Consider the following 16688-nt stretch of genomic DNA (forward strand, 5'->3'; position numbering starts at 1 on the left):
AGAACAGGGGGACCATGAGGGAAAGACAGCACAGGGGGACCATGATGGAAAGACAGTACAGGGGGACCACGAAGGAAAGACAGTACAGGGGGACCGCGAGGGAAAGACAGTACAGGGGGACCGCGAGGGAAAGACAGCACAGGGGGACCGCGAGGGAAATGCAGTACAGGGGGACCGCGAGGGAAAGACAGTACAGGGGGAGCACGAGGGAAAGACAGTACAGGGGGACCATGAGGGAAAGTCAGTACAGGGGGACCGCAAGGGAAAGACAGTACAGGGGGACCGCGAGGGAAAGACAGTACAGGGGGACCGCGAGGGAAAGACAGTACAGGGGGACCGCGAGGTAAAGACAGTACTGGGGGACCGTGAGGGAAAGACAGTACAGGGGGACCATGAGGGAAAGAAAGTACAGGGGGACCGCTAGGGAAAGACAGCACAGGGGGACCACGAGGGAAAGACAGCACAGGGGGACCATGAGGGAAAGACAGCACAGGGGGACCACGAGGGAAAGACAGCACAGGGGGACCACGAGGGAAAGACAGTACAGGGGGACCGCGAGGGAAAGACAGCACAGGGGGACCACGAGGGAAACAGTACAGGGGGACCGCGAGGGAAAGACAGCACAGGGGGACCGCGAGGGAAAGACAGTACAGGGGGACCATGAGGGAAAGGCAGCACAGGGGGACCGCGAGGGAAAGACAGCACAGGGGGACTGCGAGGGAAAGACAGCACAGGGGGACCGTGAGGGAAAGACAGTACAGGGGGACCACGAGGGAAAGACAGCACAGGGGGACCGTGAGGGAAAGACAGCACAGGGGGACCACGAGGGAAAGACAGCACAGGGGGACCACGAGGGAAAGACAGCACAGGGGGACCGTGAGGGAAAGACAGTCAAGGGGGACTAAGAGTGTTCGGCGGTTATATCTGCAAAAGGTGGCTACTTTGCTGAGTCAAAAATTGTAATTAAATTTTGTTAAACAAAATGATTCTGTGATATCTTTTTTTTTATCTCCAATTGTTTATTTGTTCTTTGCTTAATTTCAGAGTACATTGACACATTCAACTGCATACATTTCAATAAAAACTGGAAAATTTGAGGTGTTCTAAAACTTTTGACCGGTAGTGTACATAAACATACACATAAACATACACATAAACATATACATAAACATATACATAAACATATATATAAACATATAGATAAACATAAACATATACATATACATATGAATGAAGGCACCTCCTAGCTTTAGTGGTGAGCACCAGCCACGGATTATGTCTCACACGGTAAAAACCACATAACCCGCAAGGAACCAACAGTCTGTCTGCCACCCAGACCATCGTTCCCGCCATTGCAAACCAAAACCAGGGGGTGCGATCGGCGGAGATAATAATCAACGGACACAACAGATAACAATCAACGAGCCGATATAACAATCAACGAGCGGAGATAACAATTTCACACTTTTACTATGTCTCTCCGAAAAGACAGTCTGGACAACCCTCCCATCTACTTTCTGAATAATCCTCTCCAAGAAGTTCTGTCACTCAAGCTCTTGGGTCTCACTATCTGCCATGATCTCTCCTGGGAAAACCACATTTCCAAGCTGGCCTCCAAACCCAGTCGCGGACTGGGCATGCTCCATCGTGCGAAGTCCTTCCTTGGCCCACCAGAGCTCCTCACCACATACAAGGCTTTCATCCGCAGCTCAATGGAATACTGCTCTCCCCTCTGGGCTGGTGCTCCTGCCTCACACCTCGCTCGACTTCACGCTGATGAAGCTAACTCTGAGGGCCTTTCACTCACTCACTGCAGGCAGGTTGGTGGACTTTCTGTCTTCGACCGACTCCGCTCCGGCCTTGCTCCCCCAGCTCTCTCTCTGTGCTCTGTCCCCCAAATACTCCTACAGGTCACACAAGATCTGCCTGCAACCCTCTTCTGGTGAAACTGCCAAAACCAAGACTCTCTGCTCTCTTTCACTCTTTCATGCCTCTTTTCTCCCGCCTCTGGAACAAACTCCCTCACTCTCCTCAATCCCACTCTTCCCTCCAGGTGTTTAAAACAGCTGTTCACCCCCATCTCTTATCTTCCCCCATCCAAAACCTTGATATTTTCTACCCCCGTTAATTCACCCCAAATCCACTTTTTTGAAATACCGACTTCTTTCCTGGAAGTCCTCGCAGTGTCCATGTGATTTATACCTCTCCCACCCCCCCCCCTCCCCCTTCCCACGCCTCCTCCCCCAAGCCCTCTCCCTCCCACAGATCTCCCAATGTCCCTGCTCTCTACTGTTGTACGTGTTTGCTTCCCTCTCTACCCATCTTGTCTCCCGCTCCCTTTATTACCCTCGCCAGAGGAGAGGGTATTGCATTTGAGTCCATTTGTTTGTTTGTCTGTTTGTCCGCACAGAATAAATATGATTTTCTCTGCAACCGTTGGTCCGATTGACAGGAAATTTTCACCATAGGTGCATCTCCACCTGCAGAATTTTTTAATTATAATTATGACGTCATAAGTCACGTGGTTCGGGCGCCATCTTATAAAAAACGAAAAACTTTGCACCTCTATCTCCGAAAGTGCTGAATAGAAAAAATTGAGACATGGCTCATTGTAAAGAACTTTCCATGTGGAATAAAATATGTTAATGATGATGTCATAGGTGCCTCCATTATGACGTCATAATTCGACAAGTACAAACTTCATCCGATGAAGATGAAATTTATTGAGCATAAGCTAGGAATAAATTAGTTTAGAAAAAAAAAAAATGATGACGTCATCGGTGACGTGGTTCGGCCGCCATATTTATTTTAAAACAAAAGCCTTAAAAACCACTGAAAATACATCTGCCGAGGGTTTGCAATCTCTGATTGCTCTTTTTCTTTTTTGTGATTCATGTTAGCTCTTACACGAGCCTCGATTTGTATACGAAAAAAATACCATGCTGAAAAAAACAAAACAAAACAGCATGACGAGTGCTGTCCCAATCTCCTGTGGACCAAAGTCCAAGACCAAAGCGTCACCTCCGTCCCCCTCTTATTGAGGCACCTTTTTCATTAAAAAAAAGGTTTTAAAAAATCAAACATTTAAACAGCTTTGGACGTGCACCTTGACCCCACGGCCAAGGCACACTGACTATCAAGACTGTCCCATTGGCATACACATGCACCTCAACCCAAAGGCTGAAGCACATGGTCAATCAAAACACATGCATCCTGACCCCGAAGGGCCAGAATGCGTGGTCATACAATTGGACCCCTCCTCCAGAGGAGTGAGTCCCCATGACTGAAACACCATGCCGTCCCGACGAGGGCTTATTTGGCCTCATGCTTATGAGGCCAGCACTAAGGCCTGCCTTTTTTACTTGAAAAAAGGTAAAAAGTCAAACATTTGAACAGCCTCTGACGTGCACCTTGACCCCATGGCCAAGGCACAACGTCAACAAGGCTGTCCCAATAACAATACACATGCGCCTCAACCCCAAGGGGGAGGCACATGGTCATTCAAATGGATGCATCATGCCCCCGAAGGGCCACAATGCATGGTCATACAATTGGGACCACTCCTCTTAATAGGAGTAAGATCCCTTAATCCACCGACAGGGCATTACTCCTGCCAGGTACGATTTTGCAGACTTGTTTACATGTCATTGTTTTGGGCCACAGCTAAGGCCTGCCTTTTTTACTGTGAAAAAAGGTAAAAAGTCAAACATTTGAACAGCGCTTTTAGGGCCTGCACAAGGCCTGCCTTTTTTGCTTGTGAAAAAAGGTAAAAAGTCAAACATTTGAACAGCCTCGGACATGCACCTTGACCCCATGGCCAAGGCACAACATCAACAAGGCTGTCCCCATAACAATACACATGCGCCTCAACCCCAAGAGGGAAGCACATGGTCATTCAAACTCATGCATCATGCCCCTGAGGGGCCACAATGCATGGTCATACAATTGGGACCACTCCTCTTAATAGGAGTAAGACCCCTTAATCCACCAGCAGGGCATTACTCCTGCCAGGTACAATTTTGCAGGCTTGTTCGGCCTCATCAGGGCAGCATACTGCAAAAAAAAAAAAATCTAACCAATGAGAACCAAACTCATCTGTTAAGTGAATCAAGGCACCTCCTAGCTTTAATGGTGAGCACCAGCCACGGATTATATCTCACACGGTAAAAACCACATAACCCACAAGGAACCAACAGTCTGTCTGCCACCCAAACCATCGTTCCCGCCAGTGAACTCATCCTGGGAATTCTTCCAAAGTAAATTGCTCTCTCTCTCATGCACAGATTTATCCCATCTCGCCTACAGTTGTCATACCCTTCCACCAATCCATGGTACACGGAATCTTGTGGAAAGGCTGTTGCCCAGAAACAACTTGCCTTCGCCTCCTGGAAAGCAAATCCAATGGAAGGAAATGTCATTTCCTTTCACAAAGCCCGAAACAAGTGTGTCCACCCTCAGGAGAGCCAGGAAACAATATCTCTCCACTCTCAAGACCGAACTCTCAAACCTGTCTCCCTCTTACAAATCCTGGTGGCATCCGGTCAAATCCGTTTCTGGTGTTTGTTCCCCCTCGCTCCCCTCCCTTACCTCAAACGGCTACCCAGCTGAATCCGCACGTGAAAAAGCTGAATGCCTCAACTCTGTGTTTGCCTCTAAATCTTGTGTCCCAAACCCATCCCTCTCTGTACCCACCGTACCCAATCGTACCCAGCTGTTCCTGGACTCTGTGTCCTTTCCTCCTGACAAGGTGGAGAAGTTTCTGTCAACCCTCGACTCCGATTCTGCAACTGGACCTGACGGCATCAGCCCACGGGTCCTAAAATCCTGTTATTCCACTCTTTCACTCCCTCTCTCTGTTCTCTTCACCCTCTCTTTTGCTCAAGGTCATCTGCCATCAGCTTGGAAATCAGCCAACATCACCGCTTTACACAAAAAATGTGCAAAAACAGATCCTTGCAACTACAGATCAATCAGCCTTCTCCCAATTATCAGCAAAGTCATGGAATCCATCATTGTTCGGATATCAAATCTTTCCTCTTCTCAAATGGCTTGAACTCTGATCATCAATTTGGTTTCAGACAAGGTCACTGTACTCTTAGTCCGGCAGATATGTGAAGAATTGTGGTAGAATTGTGCCTTTGATGATACAAGCATGAAACTTGGCACACAGTTAGGGCATACCCTTACAGTGAAATTTGGATGTAGGGGCATTCCAGATTTCTCCTTGGCCCAAAATGGCGGCCATTTTACAAAATGGCGGCTAAGAAGGACATATTTACCTATTATTTCAGACTTGTCATTTGTGCTGCTATTGAAACACAATGTAATGAGCATATTATAAATTGTCATGTACATGCTATGCAATACCTTCATACTGGGTTCAAAATTGGAATCTACGGTGGCCTATAAGGGGCAGAACAAATGGTTTACCATTGCAATAGACAGGACTGGTCTAGCGGTTTAATTATTTAACTTTGCATGACTATCTGATTTCTCCTGGGTGTAATTTTGGTTCGATACCTTTATATGAACAACTTTGATGTAGCTTTATGAACTTTCCTATCATAGACTAGGTGACTATAAGGAACAATGCAAGGCTAGTGAAAAGTTACGAAAGCGAATTACTATATTTATGATAACTAGGGCATGCCCGTACTATATATATATCTAAAATTATATCCCCCCCCTCTATTTACATGAAATGGTTTGGTCCATTCGCAAAGCCAAAGCGAACGGCTTGCGAGTACGGTAGAACCCCCCCCCCCCCCTCTATTTACATGAAATGGTTTGGTTCATTCGCAAAGCCAAAGCGAACGGCGAACGGCTAAATCGCCATAGCTCGGTAGCTCGCTGCTCTCTGATTGGTCGAATCGTTTTTTGGACATAGCTCGGTAACTACTTGTCCGATTAATATGAAACCTTGAAAAGGCACATCCTCGGGTCCCCAGCAATATACCTGGCAAGTTTCAAGTATATCGGACCGGTAGTTGTCGAGAAACAGCGGTCGCATACACACAGAGATTACTGGAATTATAGATAGATAATGTATGTATTTCTTTTTCAGATGATAACTCGACTGCACTGCACCTTCGCTCATTGACTGTAGTAGCTACCTAGATTTGGTTCCCAATTTGTATATTGATTGGATGGTGGTGGTGGATAATGCTTAATTGACAATGGCCAACAAAAATTTCAAGCTATTAGACCCCCAAAGCCCTAGTACATCTGGAACAAACATGCCTTATCTGACAGATTGGGAGAAGTGTGTGTTATGTCAGGAGGTCACCGATGAGGCCCTTGCCTGTCCAGCTGATTCCAAGCGAACCACAGGGTCCGGATACCAAACTCTTGCAGATTATCTCCTCACCTTCAGCCAGATGGGCTGCCTGCCAAAATCTCTAGAACTGTCCCGCCTGGACGATGGTGAAGGTATCCAGTCAACCTTCCAGAGCCACAAGGCTAAGTGGCATGATTCATGCAGACTGAAATACAACAAAACTGAACTGCATCGGGCACAAAAAAGAGAAACGTCTAGTGAAGAAACCGCAAGTGTCTCAAGAAAGTACACCCGTCACAGAGTACATGTAGACCACACACAGCCACAGCCTGAAAAGTGTTTCTTTTGTGACAAACCAGCGGGTACTAATTCTCTGCGAAAAGCTTCCACCTTCGACCTCGATAAACATGTCAGGACAGCTGCCCTGAAACTAGGAGATCAGGCACTTCTTGCTAAACTGAGTGCAGGTGACCTTATAGCACAAGATGCACAGTACCACGTGAAGTGTCTGGTGTCACTTTATAACAAAGCAAGGGCCACAAGCACAACACTGAATGAACAAGATGATATCAATCACGGTATAGCACTTGGAGAGCTAGTGTCCTACATCGATGATGCCCGCACAGATGCTCTTGTGACACCAGTGTTCAAGCTGGTAGACCTAGCAAGACTATACACCACCAGGCTGGAACAGCTTGGAACAGTCTTGACCAGGCGTGTCCACTCCACCAAACTCAAAGATCGAATCATGACATATTTTCCAGACCTAGAGGAGCACATGTCCGGTCGAGATATTCTGCTTGCTTTCAACCAGGATGTTGGCTCAGCCCTTCAGAAGGCATGTGATCACGACACTGACAGTGATGGAGTTTGTCTTGCTAGAGCCGCAAATATAGTTCGTAGAGACATGTTGAAAATGAACTCAACATTTAGTGGTTCATTTGAAGCCCACTGCCAAGAACATTCGGTACCTAATTCGCTTGTATCACTAGTTTCTATGATCTTGAATGGTCCTAACATCCAAGAGCAGTCAAGCCACTCGTCGGTATCAACACCTACTCTCACAATCTCACAACTCCTTATGTTCAACAGTTACTCACGCCGCAGAGAGAGTAGCAGTACTACCACGTCCACGAGGCACAGTCACAATCGGGAGACTCCCCTGCCTGTGTACCTGGGCACCCTTATCCACACAAAGACTCGAAAAAGAGACCTGGTTGATACTATGTTCAACCTGGGTCTCTCGATCTCCTATGACAGGGTGCTTAGCATCTCCACGGACTTGGGGAACAGAATCTGCCGTTTCTTCCAAAATGAGGGTACAGTTTGCCCCCCTGAGCTAAAAAGTGACCTCTTCACAACTGGGGCAGTGGATAACATTGATCATAACCCCAGTTCAACAAGTGCCCACGACTCCTTCCATGGCACTGGCATTTCACTTTTCCAGCACCCAAATAGCGATAGCCGTGGAGTTCAACGGGTAAACCCAGATGACACATCAACAACAGATGCACACCTGCCACAGTCATACACCATCGTACCTCCTGTTGTTCTGGGTAAATGTGACCCACCTGTACCCAAGCTAGCGGGTCCCAACAAAAGCAACTGCCAACTCATCCCTGAAGCAATGCAGATTGAGTACAGGTAACTGATTATTGTGTTTGAACTGTGGACAGTTATATGTGTACCTAAATAACCAAGACTTGTTAACTTGTGTGGACTTGTTTGTTCTTAATTGTGTTCATTATCTTGCATTTTGACAGGTGGCTGGAGCAGATGGAGAAGACAGTGCTATCTGACACACCACTTAAGGGAGACGAGACAGTATCATGGGCTGGATACCATGCCAGCAAGCAGTCTATTCCAGAAGAACCAGAGTGTAGTGTGGCCTTAACTTCATTGCTGCCTCTCTTCTATGACCAGGCAAAATCTGTGGCAATGATTCGTCACTCCATGGATGTCATCAAGAAAGCAATCGATATTCTGAATCCAGGTCAGATCCCTGTAATCACACTTGATCAGCCACTGTACACACTTGCCAAACAGATCCAATGGAGATGGCCAGAAACACACGGAGAAGATCACTTCGTCATGGTCTTTGGTGGACTCCATATTGAGATGGCAGCATGGAAAACCCTCGGTGACCTTCTGGATAGCAGTGGGTGGACAGGCGTTCTGATGCTTGCAGGGGTTGCTACAAGTGGTACTGCTGATTCCTTCCTGAAAGTGACCCATGTGACACGCACACGACGAGCACACCAAGTCACAGCCAGTACTCTCTATCTTCTCCTGAAGGAAGCCTACAGCCAGTACACCAGTGGACTAGATGAGGGACAGGTTACGATACCACTAGATGACTGGTGCGGTGAACAAGCCAATGCAAGTCCACAGTTTCAGTTCTGGTTCCTAATTATGCAGCTAGAACTGGCAGTCCTGATCTATGTGAGATCCGTCCGTGAAGGAAACTTCCAACTGTACACTGATGCTCTGACCAAGCTTGTACCATGGTTCTTCGCCTTGGGACATACAAACTATGCCAGGTGGATCCCAGTTCACTTGCGCGACATGGTGACACTTGCAACAAAGCATCCAACTGTATACGCACAGTTTCTGGCAGGAAACTTCACCATGAAGAAGACTACACGTGCATTCTCTGCCATAGCCTTAGACCAGGCACACGAGCAAAATAATGCATTGGTGAAAGGTGATGGAGGGGCTGTAGGTCTTACGGAGAATGCTGCAGCTTTGCGCCGATGGATGGTGTCTGGTCCAGAGATGGCCAAACTGATCTATAAGTTCGAGGCCACAACAGAAAAAAGAATTAGGAAAACTGAACTAAAACACCATGAACAGACAAAGCACACGCAGGTAGCCTTTGCTCGAGATGTGAGAGCACTCACCCGTGTCATAGGAGAGATGGGGAACCCATTCTGTGACGACAGCAAAGATCTCTTGGTGCTAGACAGCAGAGACCTGGCAGACCCAGCAGTCATCAACACCCTTTACCAGATCGAGAAGCTGGGAAAAGAACAGTATGACACATATGTGAACGAGAGGCTTGTACATCAGACAAAGCCTATCACTGACCCAATAAAAAAAAACAATCTCCCTCTCTTCAGCCGACCCCCAGTCAGAGAGAAGTCAAGAACAGAGTTGAAGGTGGTATCTCTGAAGAATGACTGCGTTCTGTTCTCCAGGCTGTTTATTGCATCTCAGACACAGAATGGAGATCTTGATGAATTCTTTGCACATGAAAACCAAGCTTGTCCCCCTGCATTGTCACAAATGGGCAAAATCCGGCTTGGAACCAAGTCTGATCTGGTTGGGTGCTTAGAAGATCTGATCACCTCACGGGAAAATGATGATGTAAGCCCCCCTGTTGAAGTCATGATCCTGGATGGAGCAGCCATCGTGAACATGCTGGCACCTCGTAATGCGAAGACCTTCTCTGAGTATGCATCACTAGTATTCTTGCCATACATCACATCTCAGATACAAAATAAGAGCAGGGTTGATATTATCTGGGATGAATATTTCCCAGACAGTTTGAAAGCCGACACCAGGAAGACGAGGGGTAAAGGCACCAGGAGACGAGTTGAGCCATCTAGTTCCATCCCTCGAAACTGGCAGGCCTTCCTTCGCATAGACAAGAACAAGGTGGAGTTGTTTGACTTTCTAGCAACGAGGATAGCAAACATTGAGACTGACAAGCAAATCGTCACCACAAACCACAAATAAGTTTTTTGTACACAGCCACGAGATGTTACTGGTCTTTCCCCGTGTAGTCACGAGGAGGCAGATACAAGGATACTACTCCATGTCCAAGATGCAGTCAGACAGGGCTATACCAAGGTGTCAATCCGCACAGTGGACACAGATGTTTTGATCCTTGCAGTGGCAGCAACTGGATATCTTGACATCGATGAACTCTGGGTTGCTTTTGGCACAGGGAAGAATTTCAGGCACTTGGCAGCTCACGAGATGGCTGTGGCACTGGGACCAAACAAGTGCCGAGGGTTGCCATTCTTCCACGCCTTCACTGGGTGTGACACCATGTCCTGCTTCGGCGGAAGGGGGAAGAAAACAGCATGGGAAACATGGAAAGCCTATGATGAGGTCACCTCAGCTTTCTGCGCACTGGCTGCCACACCAACCATTTCAACTGCAAATGACAACATGGATCCACTGGAGCGTTTTGTTGTTCTGCTCTACGATCGAACAAGCAGCCAGGAACATGTTAACGATGCCCGCAAGCATCTCTTCACCCAGACTGGTAGATCAATAGAGGCTATCCCACCAACGCAAGAAGCCCTCAGACAACACATCAAGAGAGCTGCCTACCAAGCCGGCTTTTGTTGGGGCCAGATGATGATTTGCGCACCTGAGCTCCCATCGCCAAGTGAATGGGGTTGGAAACAGAGTAATAACGGCTGGGGGATATATTGGACAACCCTCACAGAGGCAACTGAGGCATGCCGACAATTGATTAGATGTGGATGCAAGAAGGGTTGCAGGAAACAGTGCAAGTGTGTTAAGGCCGCACTCCAGTGCTCAGCTCTGTGTCACTGTGCAGGGGAGTGCACACGATAGTATACAGGAGGAATAACACACCTGTTACATATACACAAACATGTGGAAGACTGTTTTGTAGACTGTTTTATAGTGAAAGTCACTTCCACAGCGTTAATGTGGCATTTTCACTTCATTTCCATTGTGTTTCTGGAGTTTGCTCAAAATAGCTCAAAAAGTAATTATTTTTGTAAAGAATAAGGACCAAATAAATGTTATGTGAGTTTGTTGACATTTAATTATGATCTTACAACCTGTTTACGTGAAAAAAACATCATAGGTGTGCTTGAGCAATAAGTAAATCTAGTTTTATAGACATCGGTACTGTGTATCTTATTATCCGTAAACGGCCATTTTTTAAATGGCCGCCATTTTGTCCCTAGGAAAAGATTTGAATGCCCCTATATCCAAAAATCTTCCTAGTAGTATGCTCTATCAGTGTTCAAAATTTCATGCTTGTATCACCAAAAGCACAATTTTTTCACATATCTGCTGGGCTATCTGGACATGCTGCTTCTGCTGTCTCAATAATGGATGGAGGTCCTCAATGCCAAACAGGAATTTAGAGCTGTCTCCCTTGACATATCACATGCCTTCAATACGGTCTGGCACCCCACTCTGCTCACCAAACTCTCCTCCTATGGTATCCATGGAAATTTCCACGCTTGGCTTGCGGACTTCCTCTCTAGTTGTAGTCAACGTGTGGCCCTGAATGGGTTTCTCTCTTCTCCCCTTCCTGTTCAGGCTGGGGTTCCCCAAGGCAGGGTTCTGGGACCTGTGCTTTTTCTTGTCTTCATCAATGATCTCTCTGGCTCTCTTGAAAATCCTCTCTATCTCTTTACTGACGACTCCACTCTCTGCCACTCCATTCCTCATCCCTCAGATCGGCAGTATGCAGCCTCCTCACTCTCTGCAGACCTGGACAAAATCACAGACTGGTCAAACAAGTGGAACATGTCTTTCAATCCTGACAGATCTCACATTCTTACTATGTCTCTCCGAAAAGACCGACTGGACAACCCTCCCATCCGCTTTCTGAATAATCTTCTCCAAGAAGTTCTGTCACTCAAGCTTTTGGGTCTCACTATCTGCCATGATCTTTCCTGGGAAAACCACGTTTCAAATCTGGCCTCCAAAGCCAGTCACCGACTGAGCAGCCTCCGTCGTGCAAAGTCCTTCCTTGGCACACCTGAGCTCCTCACCACATACAAGGCTTTCAGCCGCAGCTCAATGGAATACGGTTCTCCCCTCTGAGCCTGTGCTCCTGCCTCACACCTAGCTCGGCTTCCCGCTGTTGAAACCAAACCTTTGAGAATCATTGCAATCTCCCGCGATGAAGCCAACTCCGAGGGCCTTTCACTTACTCACCGCAGGCAGGTTGGTGGTCTTTCTGTCTTCTACCGACTCCTCTCCGGCCTTGCTCCACCAGCTCTCTCTGGGCTCTGTCCCCCAAATATTCCTACAGGTCGCACAAGATCTGCCTGCAACCCTCTTATGGTTAAACTGCCAAAATCAAGACTCTCTGCTCACCTTCACTCCTTCATTCCTCTTTTCTCCCGCCTCTGGAACAAACTCCCTCACACTCTTCAATCCCACTCCTCCCTCCAGGTCTTTAAAACAGCTGTTCACCACCATCTCTTATCTTCCCCCATCCAAAACCTTGATCTTTTCTACCCCCACTAATTTCACCCCAGATTCACTTTTTTGAAATACCAACTTCCTTCCTGGAAGTCCTTGCAGTGTCCTTGTGTTTTATACCTTTCCCACCCATCCCCCCAAGCCCCCCTACAGACCTCCCGATGTCCCTGCTCTCAAATGTTGTGTTTGTGTGCTTCCCCTTCTCTCCCCATCTTGTCTACCACTACCCTTATTATATGTTTTGTGTGTCTGTTTGATTTATTTTGTGTGGTAAATGTTAGCTCTTTCACGAGCCTCGATCCTGTATACAAAAAAAAAAAAAGTGCAAACCAAAATCAGGGGGTTCGATCTCGGACTTGGGTCCACAGGAGATCGGCACAGCGCTCATCACGCTGTTATGTCATTGATTTATTATCTCCGCCGATCGCACCCCCTGGTTTGCTGCCTACGCACCGGTGGGAAGCCAAAAGCTAACGAACAATAAGGAAATGGTGAATGCTCGACCATGGAACCTAGAAATTCCACATTCTTGTGCCACCTTCATTCGAACGTCAGTCATGGACAGCAGGTTCGTGAAATAATTAGGTAAAAAATGGCCAATGGGAAAGATGAACCAATAAATTCCACATTTCTGTGCCACCTTCAGTCAAACATCAGGCATTGACAGTAGGTTCGTGAATGACTGGCACAAAAAACGTACCAAGTCTGAATGGTTCCATACCCAGTCAATGGCGAATCTGCATATGGCGAATCCGCGAATGTCACGGTTAGAAAGTAGAAAACCACACGTCATTTACTCATTCATATTTAAAATCAATATCTCTATTTCCATTCCACACAGCATCATTCCAATCATACATTAATACTATAACAAAATACTGTGTTAAATCACGATTGTATTGAGATTTATCAAACCAGCTCATGTCGTCATCGGTTCACTTCTGGATCTGAGGCGTGTGGCATGTGTCTGCATTTAAAAAATCCATTTTCTCAGCAACCGTTGGTCCGATTGACATGAACTTTTTCCAGAGGAGCACCTCCACCTGTAGAATGTTTTTTATTCATAATTTTGACGACATAGGTCATGTGGTACGGACGCCATCTTGGAAAAACGTTACACCTCCACGTCTCCGAAACCGCTTAATAGGGGAAAAATGAAATACGGCTCATTGTCAAGTACTCCCCATGGGGAATAAGATTTGTTAATGATGATGTTATCGGTGCCTTCATTATGACGTCATAATTCGACAAGTACAACTCTTGATCTGATCAGTATGAAAAAAAAAATTCTCTGCATCTGTTGGTCCGATGGATACGAAATTTTGAACATAGGAGCGCCTCCTCATGTAGAATATTTTCATGATAATTATGACGTCATAGGTCACGTGGTACAGTCGCCATCTTGGAAAAATTGAAGAACGTTGCACCTCTATATCTCCGAAACCGCTCAATGGAAATTTTTTAACATGGTGCGTTGTCAAGTACTCCCCATTGGGAATAGGACATGTTATTACCCTCGCCTGAGGAGAGGGTATTGCATTTGAGTCTGTTTCTTTGTCTGTTTGTCTGTCTGTCTGTTTGTCCGCACAGAATAAATATTATTTTCTCTGCAACCGTTGGTCCGATTGACAGGAAATTTTCACCACAGGTGCAACTCCACATGTATATTTTTTTTAATGATAATTATGACATCATAGGTCACGTGGTTCGGCCGCCATCTTGAAAAAACTTTGAACCTCCATATCTCCGAAAGCGCTGAATAGAAAAAATTGAGACATGGATCATTGTAAAGAACTCTCCACGGGGAATAAAATATGCTAATGATGATGTCACAGGTGCCTCCATTATGACGTCATAATTCGACAAGTGCAAAACTTCATCCTCTCAAGATGAAATTTATTGAGCGTCATGTAAGCATAAATTGGTGGAGAAAAAAAAAGATGATGTCATCGGTCACGTGGTTCGGCCGCCATCTTGGAAAAACAGAAAACATTTGCCCCTCTATATCTCTGAAAGTGCTGCATAGAAAAAATTGAGACATGGCTCATTGTAAAGAACTCTCCATGGGGAATAAAATATGTTAATGACGATGTCATGATAGGTGTCTCCATTATGACGTCGTAATTCGACAAGTACAAAACTTCATCCGATCAAGATTAAATTTCTTGAGCATAATCTAGGAATTAAGTAGTGGAAAAAAAAAAAATGACGTCATCGGTCACGGGGTTGGGCCGCCATATATGTTTTCACACAAAAGCCTTAAAAACCACTGAAAATACATCCTGGTGAGGGCTTGCAATTAAATCTCTGATTGCTCTTTCTTGTTTATGATGTCATCGGTGCTTTCCTTTTGATGTCATAATACGACAAGTATAAGGCTTAGTCTGATCAGTTTGAAATTTATTGAGCGTAATCCAAGTAACAATTATATTGGAGAATATAAATTTATGTCATCGCTCACGTGGTCTGGCAGCCATATTGGATCAAAGAAAAAATCCCTTCAAAAACAGAAGAGTTTGCACGCACTAAGTTGACTGCACAGGGTAATTATTCTATGAATATCATCTAGTTGGACAAGCATATCCTGTTGGTAGCACCTGCTGATAAATTGCCCCGTTTATGTTCCAGTGTTCCACTGGCTGGTGAGTTTATCGTTCACATGTTATGATTACTCGCTTGATGCACAGTATTGTTGTTGAAAAGGGATCCACAGAAAATATCTGGACAAATAACATCGTTCATCACACTTTTATCAAGAGCTTGTCCATTTTCTTTCTTTTTCTGCAAAACGTCTTTACCATTTGTTTGTCTCTCTTCATCAGGCTTAAGCAGACAAAGGGAGTTGAGCAGACACAGGATTACAGGCGCAGATATGTCTGCTCACAAAATATGGACAGCTGAACAAGGTGGTTCAGTTGATTTAAACTGCTCTCTTTCTGAGGATCCGTTTTCACATTTCGATATTGAATGGTATTTCACCAACAAGGAAAACAAAACCTCTTTGGTAAGTTTGAATGTCGCTAAAGATGTCAAGATGTTGTTGTATGTGCTGAAATTTTTTTTTTTTGTGTTGTTTTATTTTGTATGTTGTATGTGTCTATCACATGTGTCTTTGTATTTGTCGAGTTGAGTGTGTCATGGAGATCAGAATCAATAATCTGAATTGATTTACGTAAGGTTATTGATGTAAATAGAAATTAGAACGACACTCTTCGACGTCACGATGTCGACCGATATGCCTCCGCCCGCATTATTACATCATTGTACATAATTAATTGTACCAAGTTTGATTTAAATCCATTCAGCTGTTCTCAAGTATCACATTTTTCCTGACATGACCTCTGACCTCACCAAAATCACAAAATCACCTCACTCCTTTGATGCCCAAATATAATCCGTTCATCTTTGCATCATAATATATACTTTATGCCAAGTTCCAGCAAAATCCCATCAATAGTTCACAAGTTTCCATGGTAACAGGATTTTTACCAAACATGACTTTTGACCTCTTAACCCAAAAATGTAATTAGTTAATGTTTTTCTGCACCACGTTTGACTAAGATCCCTTCAGCTATTTTCAAGTTATCACATTTTTACTTGACCCGACCTCTGACCTTTGATCTGTTGATGCCATAATTCAATCAGTTCATCTTTGCATCATATTATATACTTATATCAAGTTTGTTCAAAGTCCCATCACTTGTTCACGAGTTGGCGCGGCAACAGAATTTTAACTTAACATGACCTTTGAACTTTGACCACATGACCCCAAAATCTAATCAGTTAATCTTTACATCATTATACATACCTGAACCAAGTTTGCATTAGATCCCTTCAGCTATTCTCAAGTTATAGAACTATTACAGACTTTGACCTTTGACCTCTTGACCCCAAAATCAAACAAGTTCATCTTTGCATCATAATACATACTTGTAACAACTTTGGTCAGAGTCCCATCGTTGGTTCACAAGTTATCGCGGTAACAGTATTTTTTACCGAGCACGACCTCTGACCTTTAGCCTTTGACCTCATGACCCCAAAGTCTAATCAGTTCATCTTTACATCTTTACGTACAATCTAATCAGTATTAAATTTATGACATCATAGGTCACATGCTTTGGCAGCCATATTGGATTTAACCTAAAACCTCAAAAAAAAACCTTCTCCCAAACCACCAAATTGATTGACTCGAAACTTTACGTGT

At 45.2% G+C, this 16688-nt stretch overlaps 1 protein-coding gene across 1 annotated transcript in view; it reads left to right on the plus strand.

Moving 5' to 3' along the window:
• Positions 1-16688, plus strand: part of LOC137432791 (uncharacterized) — a 40820-nt gene that overhangs the window by 8662 nt on the left and 15470 nt on the right. Inside the window, exon 2 of the mRNA XM_068124999.2 lies at positions 15307-15488. Within this exon, the coding sequence (XP_067981100.2) occupies positions 15357-15488 (132 nt within the window). The 5' untranslated portion in view covers positions 15307-15356. The remainder of the gene's footprint in view (positions 1-15306; positions 15489-16688) is intronic.

This window comes from Myxine glutinosa, chromosome 1 (assembly GCF_964187855.1).
Source record: "Myxine glutinosa chromosome 1, kmMyxGlut1.1, whole genome shotgun sequence".
Taxonomy (NCBI): Eukaryota; Metazoa; Chordata; class Myxini; order Myxiniformes; family Myxinidae; genus Myxine; species Myxine glutinosa.